We start from the raw sequence: 21,814 nt of genomic DNA, 5'->3' as shown, positions 1-21,814 counted from the left end.
CGGCCAGCGTCTGAAAGACGCCGCCATGAGGTGGCTGCAGCCAGACGACGCTGGAGGCGTCCAAGGGGTGATGACGCGGGTGGTGCTGGAGCAGTTCGGGGAGGGGGTCCCGGCCCGACAGTGGCGTGGGTCCGGTGCCACCGTCCGACGACCCTGGAGGCGGCCATCACCCTGGCGGAGGATCACCTGGCGGTGCATCCCAGCGGGCAGAGAGACTGGGAGAGTTCGCGGACATCGGCCCGATCAGTAGCTGCGCCACGGGGAGGGAGGCTGCTGTGGACGGAGGAGCAACCCATACTGGCTTTTTCCCCAGGCCACGACCCACCGGCCCCGGGGAACTCAGGCACCCTTCCCAACCCACAGAGAGGTTCTCAAGCGCCGGGGCAGGAGTTTTGGAGGTGCGGGCGGCTCGGTCACCTCCGGAGAGAGTGCCCGCTGATGGAGGTGGGACAGGTGATCCGAGTGGCCGGCGTTCCGGCACCGTCCCCCGGTCCAGGAGCGCCGTACCGCGTTCCGGTAAGAATCCAGGGGGATACACATCAGACGATGGTGGATTCGGGCTGCACGCAGTCTATGATCCACCAGAGCCTGGTTCGGCCGGGGCATTGGTGGAGGCAGACCGGGTGAGAATACGGTGTGTGCATGGGGATGTTCACGAGTATCCTGTGGTATCGGTGGAAATTAGGTATGCGGGGAAAAAGCAGAGAATGAAGGTCCGTTAGCTCCCGCCTGACGCACCCCGTCATTATAGGTACAGATTGGCCGGGGTTCCATAAGCTAATGAGGGGGGGCTACGGAGGTGCGTTCACGACCGATAGGGTTATGCGAGATGTGCGCTGTGCTCAGCGGTGACGCGGGGTCGTCCGACACTGCAGACGGGGAGGGGGAGCCCGCGGAGCCCCCCGTAGAGACTCCCCCGGCTCCCGAGTTTCGCTCCATGGAAGATTTTCCACTCTAACAGTCTCGTGACGATAGCCTACGACCAAGTGATATGTATTGATGGTCACCTGGTGCGCCCTGACGCAGCGCAGTCATTTCCGCACTTTTCATTGATTTAGGGACACTCTGACGGGACACGAAAACACAGTTGCTGGTGCCGAAAAGCTGCCGGGAAATGATTTTCCAGGAGGCTCACTATAACCCGATGGCTGGTCACATGGGATACGAGAAAACGCTAGACCGGATAATGACCCGATTTTATTGGCCAGGCATCCGGAGAGTCCTGCCCAGAGTGTCAGTTAGTGAACGCTCCGGCCATTCCGAGGACGCCGTTACGCCCTCTGCCGTTGGTGGAGGTTCCGTTCGAGTGGATCGGCATGGACCTCATTGGGCCGTTTCACCAGAGCGCACGCGGATATCGCTTTGTGTTAGTCCTCATGGATTACGCAACACGATATCCGGAGGCAGTGCCGTTGCGCAATATCTCTGCAAAGAGCGTCGCGCAGGCTCTGTTTCAGGTCATCTCCCGAGTTGGAATCCCTAAGGAGATTCTGACTGACATGGGCACTTCGTTCATGTCGCGCACACTGAGAGAACTTTACGGGTTACTGGGCATTCGTACTAGCGTGTATCACCCGCAGACGGATGAGCTGGTGGAACGCATGAATAAGACTCTAAAGTCCATGATCCGTAAATTTATTAGCAACGATTAACGTAATTTGGACCACTGGCTTGACCCTCTGTTGTTTGCAGTGCGGTCCCCCAGGCCTCCATGAGATTTTCTCCCTTTGAACTTCTTTTGTTTGGCAGGACGCCGCGAGGGGTGCTGGACCTGATTAAAGAAAGCTGGGAGGAAGGTCCAAGCCCCTGGAAGAATGAGATACAGTACGTCCTGGACCTGCAAGCAAAAATCCACAGACTGGGCCGGACGTCACGTGAGAATTTGCTGCAGGCCCAGGAGCGACACCAACGGCTGTACGACAGAGGGGCCAGGCTGCGGCGATTCACACCGGGAGAAAAGGTATCACTTACTTATGTATTACTTCCTACTTCCAACTCTAAACTCCTAGCCAAGTGGCAAGGGCCCTTGCGGTCACACGGCAGGTAGGGGACTCGACTACGAGGTGGTGCGGTCTGACAGGGGCGGGGGTACACACATATACCACCTGAACCTCCTAAAAGCCTGGAGGGGGGTGGAGTCCGTCTCTCTGCTCTCTACGATATCGGAAAGGGAGGAGCTGGGGCCAGATGTTCCAAAAGCAGGTAATCATACATCGCTCCCTCGAGAGGCCCATCTCTCCGAGAGCCAGAGGGCGGACGTTGCCAGGTTGCAGGAGTGTTTTGCTAATGTGTTCTCTCCCTTGCCATGCCGGACCGACCTCATAGTGCACATTATCGAGACGCCCCCGGGTGTGACGGTGAGATCACGACCCTACAGGTTGCCCGAACACAAGAAAGAAGTGGTTCGGAAGGAATTGGCGAGTGTGTTGGAATTGGGGGTAACAGAAGAGTCTAAAAGTGCCTGGTGCAGCCCCATTGTCCTTGTGGCTAAGAAGGATGGATCTGTACGGTTCTGCGTGGACTATCGCTGGGTGAATGACGTGTCACGGTTCGATGCCTACCCAATGCCGTGGGTCGATGAACTCCTGGACCGGCTAGGTACTGCAAGTTTTTTCACAACACTGGATTTAACCAAGGGCTACTGGCAGATTCTTCTGCCGCCAGAGTCCAAGGAGAAAACAGCTTTCTCCACCCCGTACGGTTTGTACCAATTTACCACACTTCCCTTGGGGTTTTTCGAGTTCCGGACACGTTTCAGCGTCTCATGGATCGGGTTCTGTGTCCGCACGCTGCATATGCTGCCAACTACCTGGACGACGTCATTATCCACAATACCACCTGGGCATGGCATGTGCGGCAGGTGGGCGCGGTGCTGGAGGCGCTGGGACGGACGGGGCTAACCGCCAACCCGGGGAAGTGTGCAGTTGGACGGGTGGAGGTCAGGTATTTGGGGTACCACTTGGGGGGCGGGCAGGTGTGCCCTCAAGTGGACAAGACTGCCCGTGGCCCAAGACAAAAAGAGGTGAGGCGGTTCTTGGGGCTGGTGGGGTATTACAGGCGGTTCATCCCTGGCTTCGCAGACCTCACCAGCTCCTTGACCGACCTGACCCGGAAAGGTGCGTCAGATCTGGTCCAGTGGTCGGAGCAGTGCCAGCAGGCGTTTGAGAAGGTAAAGCAGGCTCTCTGTGGGGAACCACTCCTTCATAGTTCTCTCTCCCCTTTATTCTGGAGACTGACGCGTCGAACAGAGGGCTGGGGGCCGTTTTGTCCCAGGAGGTCGGGGGGTGGACCGCCCCGTGGTGTACATCAGCCGGAAGCTGTCTGAGAGGGAGGCCAGGTACAGCACGGTGGAGAAGCAGTGCCTGGCCATCTGGTGGGCGGTCGACTCTCTACGCTACTACCTCCTGGGATGCTCTTTCACCCTTTTTTCGGACCACGCCCTGCTCCAATGGCTCCACCGCATGAAAGATGCCAACTCCCGGATCACTCAGTGGTATCTGGCTCTACAGCCTTTTAATTTCAAGGTGGTCCATAGGCCGGGGGCGTAGATGGCAGTGGCTGATTTCCTCTCCCGCTCCTGGAAGGGGGGAGGGGGTAGACTTGGCCGGACGGCCCCCCGCGAGAGGGGACGGAGAAGGGAGTGGTTCGGGGAACGGTGCCAATGGGAGGCATAATTGGCCTCAGGTGGGAGTAATCAGTGTGTGTGTGATCCTTAAGAAGGAGAGATCCGGCGGCAGTGGGAGAGACTGAGGCAGGCGAGGAAGCTGGAGCCGGACGCTCGTGTGATTAAAAAGAACAATAAAAGACTGCAGAAACCCCTCACTGTATCCTCATTATTCCCCTATCCGCCCAAGAACTGCACCTCACAATGACATTCCTTCTTAAAGCTAAGCTTAAAAAATTACTTGCATACTTTTATTTATTTATAAAATGGTTAACCACGAAAACCTTGATTGCAATGAAGTGGTTTAACGAATGAAAGATTGCTACATTTAACACGTATTAAATGTCTGGTTACTCTGGATACGACAATTGTCAATAAACATAATTTGAGCAATCTATTAAATTTTAATGTTTTTTTTCACATTTTTCAGATGCTCGATTGGTTTTTTAGACATCTGCTTGCACTTTTCACATTGAATCATTTCATAATGAAGCATAGAAGCAGAAGGGTAAGGGGGAATACCAGAGGGGATAGATGTACAATACAGCTGTTACAGCCGGTTATTGTAGGTCTGCCCAGCGACCTGAGAAAGAAAATTGCTCTTTTGGCAAATCTGCACCATAAATAAAATTCTGAATGTTCTGTTCAGGTTTTTAATTTTAAATTATACCCATGCAGCGTGTCTCTAAAGCATATTTGCCCGACTGGAACCAGGCTTTAGTATCTGAAGTGTAACAATGACCTTAATTGATTTTCTGAACCAGGGGTAGAGAGTGGCATAGATCAGTGGGTTGAGACACGAGTTCAAATAAAACAACCATATTACAATAGTTACAGATGAAGCTGTGTACACGTTATTTTGGGATGTGAGAACAAAACAGTAATATGGAAAAGCACATATCAGAAACACAACTACAACAACACCAAGATTCCTGGCTGCTTTCATTTCAGACTTTGTAACGGTTTCTTTCGTTGTCACAACTGCAATGTGAGACCGCATGGCACGAGCCTGATACACAGCCACCCCAAATATTCTAATATATAGAATGACAATAAGAGTAATGGGGAAAATGAATGAAATAATTAGATCAAGGAGATTAGCGATGTAGTCAATGTCAATAATACACTCTCCTATGCAGGAGTTATACCTGCCTGGATGTTGCAGGTTATCCTTCATCAGCTCACTGTTATATAAAGCAGCAAACATCCAACACAGACTTGAACTCTTCTTGGTTTGACCTTGATGAAGTAATGCAGAGGATAACAAATAGCCACATATCGATCCACTGATATGAGCACCATGGTTCCTATTGAGGACGAGATAATAGTGGATGATATAATCAACCAAAGAGAACACATGAGATCACCGAGCAACCAGCAGCCGTCTATTATGATTATTCGAAAGATCATGAAGAGACCGACGAAGAAATCTGAGACGGCCAGAGAGAGGAGGAGGAGGTTGGTGGGGGTGTGGAGTTGCCTGGAGGGAAACAAATATAGATATTCGAATATACATTTAAGTCATTTCGTTAATGACAAAACAAATTTGTTATTAAGCAACACTTGTTTCAATCTACCACTTTCACAAATGAAATGAAACATTTCACTACCTGAAGTGGGAGATGGAGATGATGACCAGCAGGTTGAGAGCTACAGTGAGCAGAGAGATGGAGGACAACACAATGTAAATCAACATTGCTTCTAAGTGAGGACGGATTGTCTTTCTGCAGGAGGTGTTGATGAGTTGTGGAAAGCAAAGCTCAGTTCCCACCAAGGTTTCCATCACCGGAGAGGAGAGGCAGCAGAACAGCTTCAGCTGACTGGCCAAAGATTCTTGTCTTACAACTGATTTGTCTGTTTACTTTGGGTCCACCCCTCCTACTGCATCACCTCTGATGTTGTTTCTTTCTCCATGGTGATTGAAGAACAATAGTTTCCGTGCTCATCTTACTTCCTGCTGGACATGACTACGATATGGTTTCATGTTGACCTTTGACCTTCCCCGCTAAATGTTCTGTTCTCACATTCGACTGTTCTGAAATCCTATATGTTGCCTACGTGGACGGAAAGTCTTGCCTTAATCTTTAGTTTTTACACCTTTATTGTCTGATGACAAGTAAATGGCATGTATAGTTAGCTATCTGTATTTTGCTAATTCATTAGCTGGAGACACTGAATGTGTTGTGAAGTTTGCAAGCCTTTTTCAGAGGAAATATCTCTGTTTCAAGTTTGACATTATTAAGCTGGAGGCTCTATAGGCGGTGCAAAACAAAGGACTTCTGTTCATGGCCTTGGTTCATATCTTATTTCGGTACGAAAGTTCCGAATCCACGTTTTTACTTCATGTCAATTAATTATGATTTGCACCGGCCACTGAGGAGGATGTTGTGTTGGATCTTGATCTTGTGTGTGTGTGTGTGCTACCCTCAGCTTCACATGGGTTCTTATCTCAACCTGCCTTGCAGCTTCTGTTAACTGAATGTCCTTCACATTTGTATAAAAACCAAGCCTTTTTATTGCTCGGAGGCGCCATTACACCGCTGAGTAACGTGCTTGTGTGTCTGACCTCCTGCTTGCAAGTAATAGTTAGCGCCAGATCTCTGCGGAGAATTGCTCATGTAATTCTCTTCTAAATAAATGTTAACTTTTTGACTTTAATTGATCAACGTGTTGCGATCCTTCTCATCAACCAACTCAGGGGATTGGAGATCCCGACACGATCTACCCCCCACCCGTTGACCGGTTCCATTGCCCGACTAACCCCCACCCAACCCCGCCCGCCCCTGTTGGCCTTAAGCGCAAAACAAATCAATTTAAAAATACAGCAAGCCGTACATCTGTCAGAAGCGAGGGAACCGTCAGAACCATTCCACACATTCTTGGTCATTGTCTTACTCGGATGACTTGGGTTGCCTTTGAATGAAATTAAATGTTAGTTAGCGAGGATCGCTAATCAGCACTAACAAGTTTTCAATTCGTTCCCACAGTCAAGGACGCATGTAGGCCCGAGCCGATGGTATTTTGGTTCCAATGGCACTGCTTGGCGATCGACCTATTGGGCAGCCCTGATGTAGAGCAACACGTTTGTTGTATGCTGTGAAGGCCACGTGAGATGGAGACGATGACCAGCAGCTTAAGTGACACATTGAGAAGACAGATGATGGACAGAGGGTTTGTTGGGTGAAATGTAGGTTGAGGAGAGAAGAAGCGCATGGGATGACAAGCGGTCCATGAGAGGGTGATACAGTTTGTGCTGGTCTCCTCTGAAACCATCGTCATTGGAAGAGGAAGGCAACGTGTAAAAAAAAATTGCACTTTATTGTTTCTTGTTCTTTTGAGTTTGTATCCTTATGGTTGAAATGCACTTTCTTTTGAGTCGCTTTGGATAAAAGCTAAGTCTGCTAAATTACACATAATTTAGTGTAATTTAATGTGTAGCCGTCTGGAAATCGTAGAAATTTCAAACTTTGAAAAAACACTCAGAGGCTAAGTATTTGTTTTCCAATAACTTCATAACTTCAAATGTCTGAGCATTAAAGAATGTCTTAACAATTCTTAATACTTTGTTGTTTGTTTTGGCTACATAAGAATGTGCTTAACGTCACTGAAATTATATACCTTTTTTTGTGCTATGACATATAGTTCATTTTTCCACATGAAAAAGAGTTCAAGTCACAAAAGTTTAGCCGTAAAGAAGAAACAATTTCAGCACAACAACAACAACAACAGCAACCTCTGTTCAATGGGAATAGTTGGTCTGTTGTGCAACGATTGCATCTTGCCTTAATGTTGCCTTGTTTCGTCTCACAGTAACATCTCTGATTGCACTGAGGTCAGAATGTGACACTAATGAGAGCAGGTGTGAAAGTTGCCTTGGCTGCAGAGGTACACAGCGACAGGTAATGGCCTTCATGCCGAAAGCTGTGAGGCCCAGTGGGTCTCAATGTGTGTGCGCATGTGTGTATGTCCATAACAACGACAACAAACTCAACTCAACTCCAACAAAAGTTTTGCACAGTGAACAGATACTTTCAAACTGGAACAAACATGAATAAACTGCAGATGAACATATCATTGTCTCATTTTATATTTGATTAAGAGCTAGAAATGATCATGTGAGCATTGATTACACTTACAGCTCCAGTGCCATCACAAATACACCTGTATGTAGAACTATGATGACAATAAAGATCAACAGACCACGTAAGGTTGAACACACGTTCACCATAGAAGGAATTATGCTCACAGTGTCATGAAATCTGGAAGGTCTGATAAAACATAAGATAAGATGATAGCAGCAATAAATGATATTTATGATTTTGCCTAACTTATCTTATACTTTTAGGAGTTTACTCAAATTCTTATTGAAACTTAAAAGTCTAAACTGAGAAATTACATTACTGTAGCTATGAGATTACTCACTAAATGCATTACAGCAGAACACAGCTTTTCGACTAGACATTTCACTTTTCAAACTGAACATCATGACTTTTCTTTTGATTTTACATCTTTGTGTTTTTCTTTTTTGTCCTTCGTAGTGTGTTTAGTGTTCAAAGGTTCAGTCTTTCAGGAAGCTTAGAAAGTCTCTCTGACCTCGTCACTTGATGTTGGGGGCACTGGCACTTCCCTGAGGTGTGAACGGTTGCGTCGCAGCCGTCCTCCATCCGGGGGCTCCACCTTATATGAGCATGGTGTGGGTGCATGGCCCACAACTGTCCCTCTAGTGCGTGAGGGTCTGATCCAAACCTGCTGTCCAGACTGAAGAGGTGGCAGGGTTTGAGTGTGTGTCTCCGGTCGAATGTTTGTTGCTGTTGCAGTTTCAACGCAGTGTCCTTCTCTCTGAATTCCTTGAGATCAGGCCACTGTGGTTGTAGTTGCAGAGGTGACACTGGGACTGGTGTTTGGAGTCTCCTCCCCATCAGTGGTTGTGCTGGGGAGGTGCTGAGTGCCGATGGAGTAGCCCTGTAGGCCAGCAGAGCTTTGTGGAAATCTCCCTCTTTCTCTTAAAGAGACTTAACAGTTCTGACGGCCCTTTCAGCCTCCCATTGCTGCGGGGATAACAGGGGCTGCTTGTCACGTGTGTAATGTCATAATCTCTTGCAAACTGAGAAAATCATGACAGGAAAACTGAGGACGGTTGTCTGTGATTAGCACTTCTGGGCATCCATACCTAGCAAACACAGCTTAAAATCTTGCCATAGTCTGTTTAGCTGTTGAGTAGGGTGCGAACCTCATAACATCCCAACTAAATAGTTCCCATTTTTACATTGGAAAAGATCTGCTGCGACCCTCTTCCATGGTCTGCTCACAAGGTCAGTCGTGAGCTGAGGCTCAAAAGGTGTCTGAGCTTCACGTGCACAAATCTCACATCTCTCGACCATCTGCTTTACAGCAGACGTGATGCCTGGCCACCAGACTGATTCTCCTGCCCAAGCTCGGCATTTGTATATCCCTTGATGTGCCTGGTGAAGTCTCTGCAGGATGTCAGGTCTCATGTGTTCAGGGATTATGAGTCTCTCACCTTTCATGAGCAGTCCTCCTCCGTCATGCAGGACTGACCTTTCAGGCCAGTAGGGCAATAGCAGCTCATGCATCTCTCGTCTGTGTTCAGGCCTGCCGTTTGCAATGTACCGACTGAGGCGTTTGCAGGTGTTGTTCCAGCTTTGTCGGTGTGGCTGGCAGGCTTTCTACAACACTGTCCAAGTAAGCTTTGCATTCCTTTCCCAGGTCTTGTTCCGCCTCTTTGGCTGTGGCTGGGAGAGTGCGCCCCATAAGGGCCTGCCATCATACACATTATCATGCAAATGTACAGTATGTGCCATCATAAAACAGGGAGGAAATAAAGATCTGATGTGTAACTGTATCAAATGCAGTCAAGGTCAAGAAAGATAAAGACAGAGGGGAGAAAGGCTGCTTTGACAGCGTCGAGTTTCCGAGAGACAGAAAGGAAAGATTTCCTTCTTTGAAGCCTGAAAGGTGAGGGTCAAAAGACTGTCATGGTGGAGATGTTTTAAACAGTTTGCTCGGTCCAGACTTTATGAAAGAAAGTGCGTATAGTTAACTTCAGACGGATGGAAGCTGGGTTTTTTCAGGAAACTGAACCCTCTCTTCTACTATTTCCGGTCACTACCGTCGTGAGACTCTGCCTGTGTGGAGATGTGCCTTGGTCTTTCCCATTGAAGAGCATGATGGAAATTGTGATGTTTCGGAGAAAAGGGTGAAAATAATAGAATGAAGTGAAATACATGGAGGAACCTCAATGAAGATAGATGAAACAGTAAGGGGGAAGTTCAGCCACTTTGAGCAAGTTGTCTCCAGAGTAAAAGAGGAGGAGGGATTTGGAGGAAGAAAAGAGCTTCATCAGTTGCATGAAGAGCACAGCAGCATCGTGTCTCCTCTCTGAGGATGAAAAGTCTTGAAGATGATGAACTTTGCTTTCCTCCTCTCCTCAACTCCTCCTGCAGAAAGGTTGTGCGTCCTCACTTTGTATCTATGCTCACTTACATTTTATTATCCTCCATCTCTCTGCTCACTGTGACTCTCAACCTGCTGGTCATCATCTCCATCTCCCACTTCAGGTAATCGTTTTATTAATTTATTAAGCTGCTACATGGGAATAAGTAGTGGAAGAAATGGTTCTCAGACTGAAAATGTTGTTTCTTAATAATTGATAGAAAATCTGCTGCTAAGAAAAAGAATACGCTTGTTGTTTTCTTATCTCCTAAGGCAACTCCACACCCCCACCAACCTCCTCCTCCTCTCTCTGGCCGTCTCAGACTTCTTCGTGGGCCTCATCATGTTCTTTCAAGTTGTTCTTATAGATGGCTGCTGGTTTCTTGGTGACTTGATTTGTACCCTGTATCAGTATCTTGCATACATTATTACTTCTGCCTCAGTAGGAACCATGGTGCTCATATCAGTTGACCGATATGTGGCTATTTGTGAGCCTCTACATTATTCCAACAAAGTCACACAAAAAGGAGTTAAGATCTGTGTTTGTCTGTGTTGGACATGTTCTGCTTTCCTTCAGACTCTGCTGCTAAAAGACAACCTTGAAGAACCAGGCAGGTATAATTCCTGCTTTGGGGAGTGTGTCGTTGTGATTAACTACATTGCTGGACTTGCAGATCTTTTTTTGAGTTTTATTGGTCCCGTCACTGTCATCATAGTTCTGTATATGAGAGTCTTTGTGGTGGCTGTGACTCAGGCTCGTGTCATGAGGTCTCATGTTGCAGTTTTACCTCTAAAGGTTTCAATGAACATAACTGCTAAAAAATCTGAAATGAAAGCCGCCAGGACTCTTGGTGTTGTTATTGTCGTCTTTCTGTTGTGCCTCTGTCCATATTATTGTGTTGCACTCTCAGACCAGGACACCTTGATCAATGTCTCATCTGCTACGATCGTAATATGTGTGTTTTATTTCAACTCGTGTCTTAACCCTCTGATCTATGCCTTTTTTTACCCCTGGTTTAGAAGATCTATGAAGCTCATTGTTACTCTTGAGATACTGCAGCCTGGCTCATGTGAGAGAAACCTGCTGTAGAGACGCTGCATGCTGAGAGGAATGAGACAAGAAAAAACTGATTTTTGTCTTTAAATTGTGTCCTGCTGCTTAAATTAAACAGTGAACCAAGTTAGAAAACTAAGACTACTAAGTTACTTTAGGAAATCTGTAACTTGACATGTGCGAGAATAATATATAATAAATAAGTTTAAAACTGCTTAGCATCTAAACTCATTCTTACTCGGCTTGGTTAGCCTCTACAGTGGGTGGTGCATTCAAAGCCGTTCACTAGAGTAAGGTTAGAAAATCACTCCAATCTACCGTGATTCCGAAAATTACACATTAAATTTCCATAGAGGACAACCACTATGAAGGAATTGAGCCATAACTTTTCTGTTTTTCTTTAGGAATCCCCAAAACAGAAATGAACTATATTCACCCTAATGTGTGAATGTACAGAGAAAGTACACAGACACATCGCTTGTTAAAATATTAAAGTTTATAAAATGACAGCCAAACAATGTAAAGATTGAGGGCCTGAAATACAGAAAACCACAAGGGTAATACTTAATTTGGTTGATCTGTTAATTAGTATTAACGGTCTCAATGTTGGTTTATATTTGTCAGACTTTAGCTCATAACACGTGAGTAGGAATTAGTATGAATGATTTGTTGGCCTGAAGGCTGAAAAAATGAATAAGAATCATGTTAAAAGCTCGAAGGAGAATCAAAACTATACGTATGCTCGCTGTATATTTTATTCAATTGAGATTGTAGTTTTCACAGTACAACCCAAATTGTGTGTGTGTATATATATATATATATATATATATATATATATATATATATATATATATATATATTAGGGCTATATATTATACTTAATCACAAGCGAGTTTATCTGTTTTTCTTCTTCCGGTCTCCAGTTGGTAGTTATTGCATGCTAAATACGTTGTTAGAGTAAGGGCTAAGAAGTTGAAAGGGTTTATTAAGAATTATATTTAGAGCTTTTCTACTTTGTCTATTGCTGTGTTGCTACTGAGAGCAACAAAATACCGGGCTCAAATTTCTTGCATGTTTTCGCATTCCATCGACTATGTGAGCTGATCTGAAGGGTCCCGGTCTGACTGCGCATTGAGAAAGGCGCTCTTTTTGAAAGGTCAGGTGTGACAAGGTTTTATGTTGTGTAAAAGGAAACAGGCCACAAGTGTGTGCATCGAATTAGTATTTTAATAATTAATCTTTTTTTTATATGACAGAAAAATGTCAAATTCAATAAATGGGCCGCTTGTCTGAAAAGATGCTATTCATGAAGTTAATCCCTTTAAATAAGCACCATTTCAATGAGCTCTCTTGCATTGTGTGTAGGATTTGGACTCCACCAGACACCCTAAATCTGTATGTAAGTTCTGCTCTTTTTTACAGTTCAAAGTTCAGGAAAAACTTGAACACACCAGGTATATTTAACAACTGCTTTGCAAAGTGTGTTGTCGGCTTTCAATAACATCACCTGTAAGGAATGGAGAGTAATATGGGCAGAAGCATATCAGGAACACAACAACACTGAGAGTCCTGGTTGCTGTCATCTCAGGTTTATGGCAGTTATTCCCACTTCAGGCTGTAGTGTGACCGATCTAATGTGGGACAGCATGGCTCGAACCTGAGACACAGCCACCACGAATATCCTCAGATACAGAACTATGATGAGGGTGATGGGGCCAACGAAGGTGAAGACAAGGTCAATAGATCTTGTGTTATGGTTAAGAACAACTACACACTTTCCGTAGCAGGAATTATTCATATCAGGGTGTTGCAGAAAAATGAAATCCATCAAAAGAAGATTATAGAAAAAAGAAGAAATCCAAAAGAGACAAACACAGATTTTAGCTTTGTTTAGAATAACTCTGGTGTTATAACGTAGAGGATCACAAATAGCCAAATAACGATCAATTGATATGAGCACCATATTTCCAACCAAAGAAAAAGTAATGACAAAGTGACAAACAAAATTCAGACCACACATGATGTCACCCAGATACCAGCAAGCCTCAGATGAGAGGATTTGAACCGGCATCAGCAGGAGGCCCACGAGCAAATCTGAGACAGCCAGGGAGAGGATGAGGAGCTGCCTGCAGAGGAAGAATATCATCACTTTAATGGTGGCTTGTTAGTGTAATTGAATTCATTCTGGAGTCCAACATTATATAAGTGACTGCATATTATTACAGTGTTATTTCAATCAGGAGATACTCATTTAATAGAATAATACTTTATTACACATGCATCAAATATGAATTGTGCAACGTCTTTGCCGATTGGACGCCATCATGAAGTACCATCACCGGCATCGTGAAGTACTATCACCGAAGGCGGGGATACCTTGGTCCACTAGGCCTAATCCCCCTGGAGTCCAGACACTGGTGGTGGTGGTGGTGGTGAAAGGAATAGCAGCAACCTGCTGATGAACCAGGAACAACGCCGATGCTGACTGGAGGTGACTGGGGCGGAGGAGGGTCGCATCCGCTACACACTCAAATGACAGCTGACAGCCAACAGAGAGGAGGACACTTTCAAATGTTTGACAGCAACTACGTGATTGGCTTCCGGAACAGTGTAAAGAATCTGATTAGTTACTAAAATGTGCACGGCCCTCAATCAGCTGATTGAGTAATTACCTGGGAGGCAACCAGAGTCAGACAGATTGTCTTCCTGACTGAACGTGCGCATAAGCTACATTAGAAACAATATTTTATTAACTAGAATATTTACGTTCAAAAAGACAGATGTATAATGTAATTCTTATAAATTGACAGAACATGTAATAATTCATGGTGAGGGTTTATCTGCCTGAAGTGGAAGATGGAGATGATGACCAGCAGGTTGAAGGCTGTGATGAGCAGAGAGATGAAATACAGCAGAACGATGACCAGCATGCCGTCGGACTCAGGATTCCTGCATGATCTATTGAGTAGAAGTGGAAAGCAGAGTTCAGCACCTTCTGTTGTTTCCATCCTCAAAGAGAGGTGGAGGGAAGCTTTTCATTGTGGACTACTGATTGCCATCATTTTGCCTCTCTGAGGAGGAAGTGAACCAGAGCCACTGAAGAACGTTGAGTGGTACCAGCTGGGTTTCAAATCAGGAGAGACAAGTCAGGTAAAGAAAGATAATGATTGATAATCAATAAAGGATTTGTGATGATAAAGTCTTTGGCGCGTGGACTCTACAGGGAGATTTGGATTCGGTGGACGTCTACCTTGAGAAGCTAGATAATTCCCCTTAAACGTAAAGTACATCGGAGTAAGGTTAAATGTTGCAATAAATCAGTCAGTTCAGAGACATCAACACCTTTATTCTTCTTTATCTATTCATGCTATAGGACACATCATGAATGTACAATGTTCAGTTCCAATATTATGGAAATGTACTATATTTCACACATTGAAGGAGGGAATTGTTTCTAAAGATGTGAAGAAAAAGAGGGGAGGTACAAGGAAAAGGCTGAAGATGGATGAAACGGTAAGTCAGAAGTTTTGTCCTTCCCTCTAAGAAAGAATTGTCTCCAGAGTAAAAGAGAAGGAGGATGTGGAGAAGACAAGAGCTTCATCAGTTGCATGAAGAGCACAGCAGCACCGTGTCTCCTTTCTCTGACAATGAAAAGTCTTGAAGAAGATGAACTTTGCTTTCCTCATCTCCTCAACTCCTCCTGCAGGAAGGCCATGCGTCCTCACTTTGTATCTATGCTCACTTACATTTTATTATCCTCCATCTCTCTGCTCACTGTGACTCTCAACCTGCTGGTCATCATCTCCATCTCCCACTTCAGGTATTCAGATTCATCAATTTACAAAACTGGTAGCTTAGAAGAAATGGTTGATGGTTGAACTGATAATCAGAACTCAGACTTGAATGTAAATATGTTTGTGGGTTTTTGACAATGTTTAAACAATTGCTGATACTAATAATAATAAGCTCGTTGTTTTCTCATCTCCTAAGGCAGCTCCACAGCCCCGCCAACCTCCTCCTCCTCTCTCTGGCCGTCTCAGACTTCTTTGTGGGCTTCATCGTGTTCTTTCAAATTGTGCTGATAGAAGGCTGCTGGTTTCTAGGTGACCTCATGTGTATCCTTTATATTTTTCTGGACTATATTATTACTTCTGCCTCAGTAGGAACCATGGTGCTCATATCAGTTGACCGATATGTGGCTATTTGTGAGCCTCTACATTATTCCAATAAAGTCACACCAAAAAGAGTTAAGATCTGTGTTTGTCTGTGTTGGACATGTTCTGCTATATATTCAACTTTGCTGCTGAAAGACAACCTTGAGGAACCAGGCAGGTATAATTCCTGCTTTGGGGAGTGTGTCATTGTGATTAACTACCTTGCTGGACTTGTAGATCTCTTCTTCACCTTTATTGGTCCCGTCACTGTCATCCTAGTTCTGTATATGAGAGTCTTTGTGGTGGCTGTGACTCAGGCTCGTGTCATGAGGTCTCATGTTGCAGTTTTACCTCACAAGTTTTCAATGAACATAACTGCTAAAAAATCTGAAATGAAAGCTGCCAGGACTCTTGGTGTTGTTATTGTTGTCTTTCTTTTGTGCGTCTGCCCATATTATTGTGTTTTACTCTCAGGCCAGGACACCTTGTTTAATGTCTCATCTGCTGCTTTCGTAATGTGTGTGTTTTATTTCAACTCGTGTCTTAACCCTCTGATCTATGCCTTTTTTTACCCCTGGTTTAGAAAATCTATGAAGCTCATTGTTACGCTTCAGATACTGCAGCCTGGCTCCTGTGAGAGAAACCTGCTGTAGCAGCCTGATCTCCAAAACCTGTTAGTAAAAATGTATACGAAAATCTTGAACATACAAATTTGTAGTGATACATACTAAATGAATACGGACTGCAACTGATGACGTCACCCTATTCAAAGTGAATGGGGACCTGCATCCTGTACACACTTTGTGAAGTCTAACGATGTAAAATAAACGTGTTATGATTGCATTTTTAATGAGAAATCAATGTAAAATAGTAAGAATAGAACACTAACCCTAACCCCCTCAAAAAATCCAACATGGCGGAGAGACGTTCACTCAAGAATCCAACATGGTCCGCCATGTTGTTCACTCAAGGGGCGTGGTTAACCACCGCCAGGTCGTATGTATTGTTACGAACGTATGTTCAAGATTTTCGTATATATTTTTATGAACAGGTTTTGGAGATCACGTTGGCTGTAGAGACACTGCATGCTCAGAGGAATAAGACAATAAAATGTACTTGGTCATGTTGAATTACCAGATAACCTTGGTCCAGCAAATTTGAACATGTAGATTATATTTGTGTCTTTACATTGTGTCCTGCTGCTCCAATAATACTGAACCAATTTTAAACAAATTCTATCCATCAAGTTATTCTAGGAAATCTGTTGCCTGACGTGTGAAACCAACATGTACTAAACAATAATGGTGAGAAAACACTATTGACTTGATTGAGGTGGATTAATATCCTTTCTATTTCTTTCCCTCAAGTTTACAAAATCACTCCAATCTGTGACTCTGAAAATAACACATTATACATTTCCATAGAGGACAACCACTATGAATTAAATGAGCCATAATTCTTCTGTATTCTTTTTCGGATCCCAAAAACTGAGAGGAATTAAATATTGACCGTGATATTTGAATGCACAGAGATACTGTGCAGCAGAAAGATCACTTGTTAAACATTAAAGTTTAAAAGTTTAAAAATGACACAGCCAAACTTCGGCTTTGCAGTTATGGAAAACCACAAGGGAAATACTTTATATCTTGTCTGCGGTCTGCCTCAACCCCAACCTATCCCGTCCTGAATATTCATTCATACATATCAGGGCTTGACATTAACATTTTGCATATATACACATTTATACAACGTAAACAAAACGGCCGCTGGCTGCAGTCAGACACAAGAGCAAGACGGTATCTCAAGATGAAGAGAGCTTTTTGCATTGGAAGTAAAACAAACAGGCGCGACATACAGCAGAGAACTGTGCAGAATTACTCCACAATTCAAACGGACCAGTTAAAGCACCACTATGCTAAGCTAGCTGCTACTTCCATCTCAACATCTAACGTTACTCTGCGCGGCTGTTTGAAAGCGTCCTGCTAAATGTGAGGAGATTGTTGGCACTTTAAACAGCCGTCAAATGATGGAAAGTTGACAGCAAAGTGCATATATATGGTTCAAGTTTGGTTACTGTAATATGTTTTAATAACAGTACACATGCACAGAGAAATGCCAACAATAGACAGTTTATTAACTTCCAACAGTAATAATCAGATCAATACCATTTCAAATCAACAAAAAATATAATACTATGTCCTAATATCTAAACAACAGTAAAAAGCATTCATTCACGCATGTGGAGGGGGAGGAGTGTGTGTGCGTGTGTGGGTGAGTTTGTGTGTCTGTGAGAGGGGAGGTGGAGATGTAAGGGAGGAAGCGGCTAGCTGGAAGCTATGCTAACAACCACATGGCAGGCTACGTGTGGCTACGAGCTAGCAGTGTTGCTCGAAGGCCATGTTTGTTCACCATGTGTGTTCCTTGTGTAGTTAAACATCTGTAAGTAAGACGGAACATGATGCAATGAATCAATGACAATAGATCTCCAACCGGACCCTCTCCACTCTGCATGTCACGGTGTGGGTTTGTGTCCTGTTTATGTCTTAGTTTCCTGCCTCTGGTGTCCACTTCACTTTAGCTTCACTTCCTGTCTTGTCATCTCCTGTAATTGTCTGCTGTGTCCCAGATCGTTTCCTCCTGTGTCCAATCACCTGCATCTTCTCAGTGCATTTAAACCATGTGTGTCTCTTGTTTTTCCATTGAATGTCGTTACCACGTTTGTGAGTCCCTGTCCCTGGTCCCTTTCCCCTTCCCCCATTTTATAAAGGCCTGTTATTGAAAATGAGCCTGCCAAGAATGTGCAATGGTTCACAATATTAAGAGTAAAAAAAAAACAATTACAGAGAAAGTAATGAGTAATCCCCGCAAATACACTTATACTATCTAATCTAATCTTGATTTTGGTATGCTAAATTAGTATTGTCTTTATGCTGATAGTAAGTGAGCATATAATGTGTGTGTGAGTAGGCACATGGGAATTATAATAATACATTCCATGAAAAACATTGCACATGATCAGAAAGTCCTGGGTCAAAGGTCAACATCAAAACATCAGTCATCTCCAGCGGGAAGGAAGATGAGCACGGAAACTATTGTTCTTCAATCTCCATGGAGAAAGAAACACCAGCAGAGGTGATGCAGTAGGAGGGGTGGACCCAAAGTAAAGAGACAAATCAGTTGTAAGACAAGAAGCTTTGGCCAGTCAGCTGAAGCTGTTCTGCAGGTTCTCTTCTCCGGTGATGGAAACCTTGGTGGGAACTGAGCTTTGCTTTCCACAACTCATCAACACCTCCTGCAGAAAGCCAATTCGTCCTCACTTAGAAGCAATGTTGATTTATATTTTGTTGTCCTCCATCTCTCTGCTCACTGTAGCTCTCAACCTGCTGGTCATCATCTCCATCTCCCACTTCAAGTAGTGAATTGTTTCATTTAATTGTGAAAGTGGTAGATGGAAACCAGTGTTACAAATTTGTAGATTTTGCTTGCATTGTATATTTATATCTGATAGATGCCATAATCCCATGATTATTGATCCGAATATCAATATCTGTTTTCCTCCAGGCAGCTCCACACCCCCACCAACCTCCTCCTCTTCTCTCTGGCCGTCTCAGATTTCTTCATGGGCCTTATCATGATCTTTCAAATAATGATAATAGACGGCTGCTGGTTGTTCAGTGATCTCATGTGTTCTCTTTGGTTGATTCTAGCATCCATTATTACCTCGTCCTCAGTAGGAACCATGGTGCTCATATCAGTGGATCGATATGTGGCTATTTGTTATCCTCTGCATTACTTCACCAAAGTCAAACCAAAAAGAGTTCAAGTCTGTGTTGGATGTTTGCTGCTTTAATTTACAGTCTGCTGCTGAAGAATAACCTGCAACATCCAGGCAGGTATAACTCCTGCATAGGAGAGTGTGTCTTTGACATGAACTACATCACTAATCTTTTTGATCTGATTGTTACATTCTTTTTTCCCATTACTGTTATTGTCATTCTATATATTAGAATATTTGGGGTGGCTGTGTATCAGGCTCGTGCCATGCGGTCTCACATTGTAGTTGTGACAATGAAAGTAACCGTTAAAAGGTCTGAAATGAAAGCAGCCAGGAATCTTGGTGTTGTTGTAGCTGTGTTTCTGATATGTGCTTGCCCATATTATTGTTTTGTTCTTACATCTCAAAATGACGTGTACACAGCTTCATCTGTAACCTTTGTAATATGGTTGTTTAATTTTAACTCCTGTCTCAACCCTCTGATCTATGCCATTCTCTACCCCTGGTTCAGAAAATCAATTAAGGTCATTGTTACACTTCAGATACTGAAGCCTGGTTCCTGTCGGACCAACGTGCTTTAGAGACACGCTGTATGGGTCTACATTTAAACCTTTAGCCTGAACAACAATATGGTATAATTTCATGGTGTAAAAATAACCGAGGCAAGCATATTCATAATGTGAAAGAAAAACATTAAAATGTAATAGATTGTGCTTTCAAATTTTGTGAATAAATACATTTAATACAGGATAAATATGTTGAATCCATGAACCACAATATCATCTTTTATTACTTAAACTATTTTAATCAAGATTATCTGATTTCATGTAAGTAAGGTACAGTATAAGTAAGTCATTATATCGGCCCGAAAAGGGCATTAATTTTATCGTGGGAGTTTCAATATATCTTAAATGTGAACCATGAATTAATTACATTACAGTATGAAAAACATTAGTGCTGATTGCTATTGGCTTATATTCAATAGAAAAATATCCAACATGGTATTGATGCTTTCTAGTTGATATTGATAGGATAGATTGTAGACAAAACATCTGTACTTTAATCGGAGAGGAGAGCTAATAATAGTCGAGATGAGTTCATGCTCCAGTCAGTAAAATATTCAATGAAATTTTGTTGTAACATTTTCATGATGGTGTTGAGAAACTTATATAGAACGATTCTGACAAGGTTTTTCTTTGAATAATGTGTGAAGTGATCATGTATTTACATAAATGTATAAATAAATGTATACATGATATTATAATCTCATCTTCTATAAATATACATTTGTGTGCAGGGTCTCACTTTATATCCATGCTTGTTGTAAATTATTATTTTAACTCAATTCTCATCTCTATTAACATCACATGAAGCGAATGAATGTGATTTTGATCAAACTAGGTTCTTGCTTTACATTTCTGCTTTTAATCATTTAAAATCTGTGCCAGTTAAACCAGAAGTAGTTTTTATAGTTTGATTCTGGGTTTAGGTTCGTACTTGCCCTTTAGTGACCCCGGGCCTACAGTCTACAGCTCATCTACAACTCATACAGCATCAGTATTATTCACAGTAATATTTCAGCTCTCCTTATAACTGTAAACAAATCACCAGCAACAACAGTTTGCAATCTGGCATTACAAACTGTACGGGGAGCAGCAGTGAGACTTACAGATGCCTGTATAGGAACCGTGGTGGTTCTTGACCATTTGAAAAGGGGGGTCCGGCTGCGCCCACACATGATTTCATGGGTACCACGTGTATTAAGCTAATCAAATTTATTATATTGGCACTGCTGGAGGAATCCAGCGATGTGCAATGAGCAGAAAGCAGACAGGCGGCAGGCCGTTGGCAGCCAAAGTGACACTTTTTTTACAAAGCATTTGATGTATTGTTTTTTTTTCCACCTTAGCTTGAAGTGAGTCGATTCAGCCGCTTTTATCATAATCATTGATCTAATTTGCAGTATTTTTTAAATGATATTATCAGGGTGCTAGGGTTGTTGTTCAGACCTCGTTGGATCTAGTCCTCTACGGCCCAGGTCACACCTAAAACGCAGGTACTAGGCAGGATATTGTCAGGGGAGTACAGACGAGAGAGGTCATCCGGTTTTACGTTGCGGGTGCCTGGTCGATAAGTAATAGAGAAGTTGAACTGCCCGAAGAATAACGCCCACCGTGCCTGCCTGGAGTTCAACCTCTTGGCATCTCTGAGAAAGATCAGGTTCTTATGATTGGTCCAGACCACGAACGGATGTTTAGCACCCTCCAGCCAGTGTCTCCATTCTTCCAGAGCCAATTTCACCGCCAGGAGCTCTCTGTTGCCCACATCATAGTTCTGCTCGGCCGGTTTGCGTGAAAAATAGGCGCATGGATGCATCTTGAAATTCACGCTTTTCAGCCTTAACATGAACGTGGTGCTTGTAATCCTCCGGGGAACGCGAAAAAATAGGAATGTCGTCCAGATAAACTAAAACTTATGGAGGAAGTCTCTCAAGACATCATTAACCAAGGCTTGGAATACAGCCGGGGCATTGGTCAAACCAGAGGGCATCACCATATATTCAAAGTGACCTAATGGGGTGTTGAAAGCGGTTTTCCATTAGTCACCCTGACGTATGTGCACCAGATGGTAAGCGTTGCAGAGGTCTAGTTTGGAAAAGATGGTGGATCCCTGTATGGGCTCGAAAGCGGAGGAGATGAGCGGTAGGGGGTATT

The 21,814-nt window shown here is 43.8% G+C and overlaps 1 protein-coding gene and 3 pseudogenes across 1 annotated transcript; 3 read left to right on the top strand and 1 right to left on the bottom strand.

Annotated features, from left to right (window-relative positions):
- Window positions 1-4,349: 4,349 nt before the first annotated feature.
- Window positions 4,350-5,402, bottom strand: LOC120834516 (trace amine-associated receptor 13c-like; annotated as a pseudogene).
- A 4,630-nt stretch (window positions 5,403-10,032) lies between these two features.
- LOC120833532 (trace amine-associated receptor 13c-like) lies at window positions 10,033-11,281 on the top strand (annotated as a pseudogene).
- Window positions 11,282-14,779: 3,498 nt separating this feature from the next.
- On the top strand, window positions 14,780-15,978 carry LOC120834334 (trace amine-associated receptor 13c-like). The gene is made up of 2 exons (XM_078090588.1): window positions 14,780-14,991; window positions 15,162-15,978. The coding sequence occupies exons 1-2, from the start codon at window positions 14,780-14,782 to the stop codon at window positions 15,976-15,978; spliced, it is 1,029 nt and encodes a 342-aa protein (XP_077946714.1).
- Window positions 15,979-18,433: 2,455 nt separating this feature from the next.
- On the top strand, window positions 18,434-19,681 carry LOC120834469 (trace amine-associated receptor 13c-like; annotated as a pseudogene).
- The last annotated feature ends 2,133 nt before the right edge of the window (window positions 19,682-21,814 follow it).

Source organism: Gasterosteus aculeatus, chromosome 16 (genome assembly GCF_964276395.1).
Source record: "Gasterosteus aculeatus chromosome 16, fGasAcu3.hap1.1, whole genome shotgun sequence".
NCBI classification, from domain to species: domain Eukaryota; kingdom Metazoa; phylum Chordata; class Actinopteri; order Perciformes; family Gasterosteidae; genus Gasterosteus; species Gasterosteus aculeatus.
The sequence above is the reverse complement of the archived record's forward strand: the minus strand, read 5'-3'. Positions and strand labels throughout refer to the sequence as shown.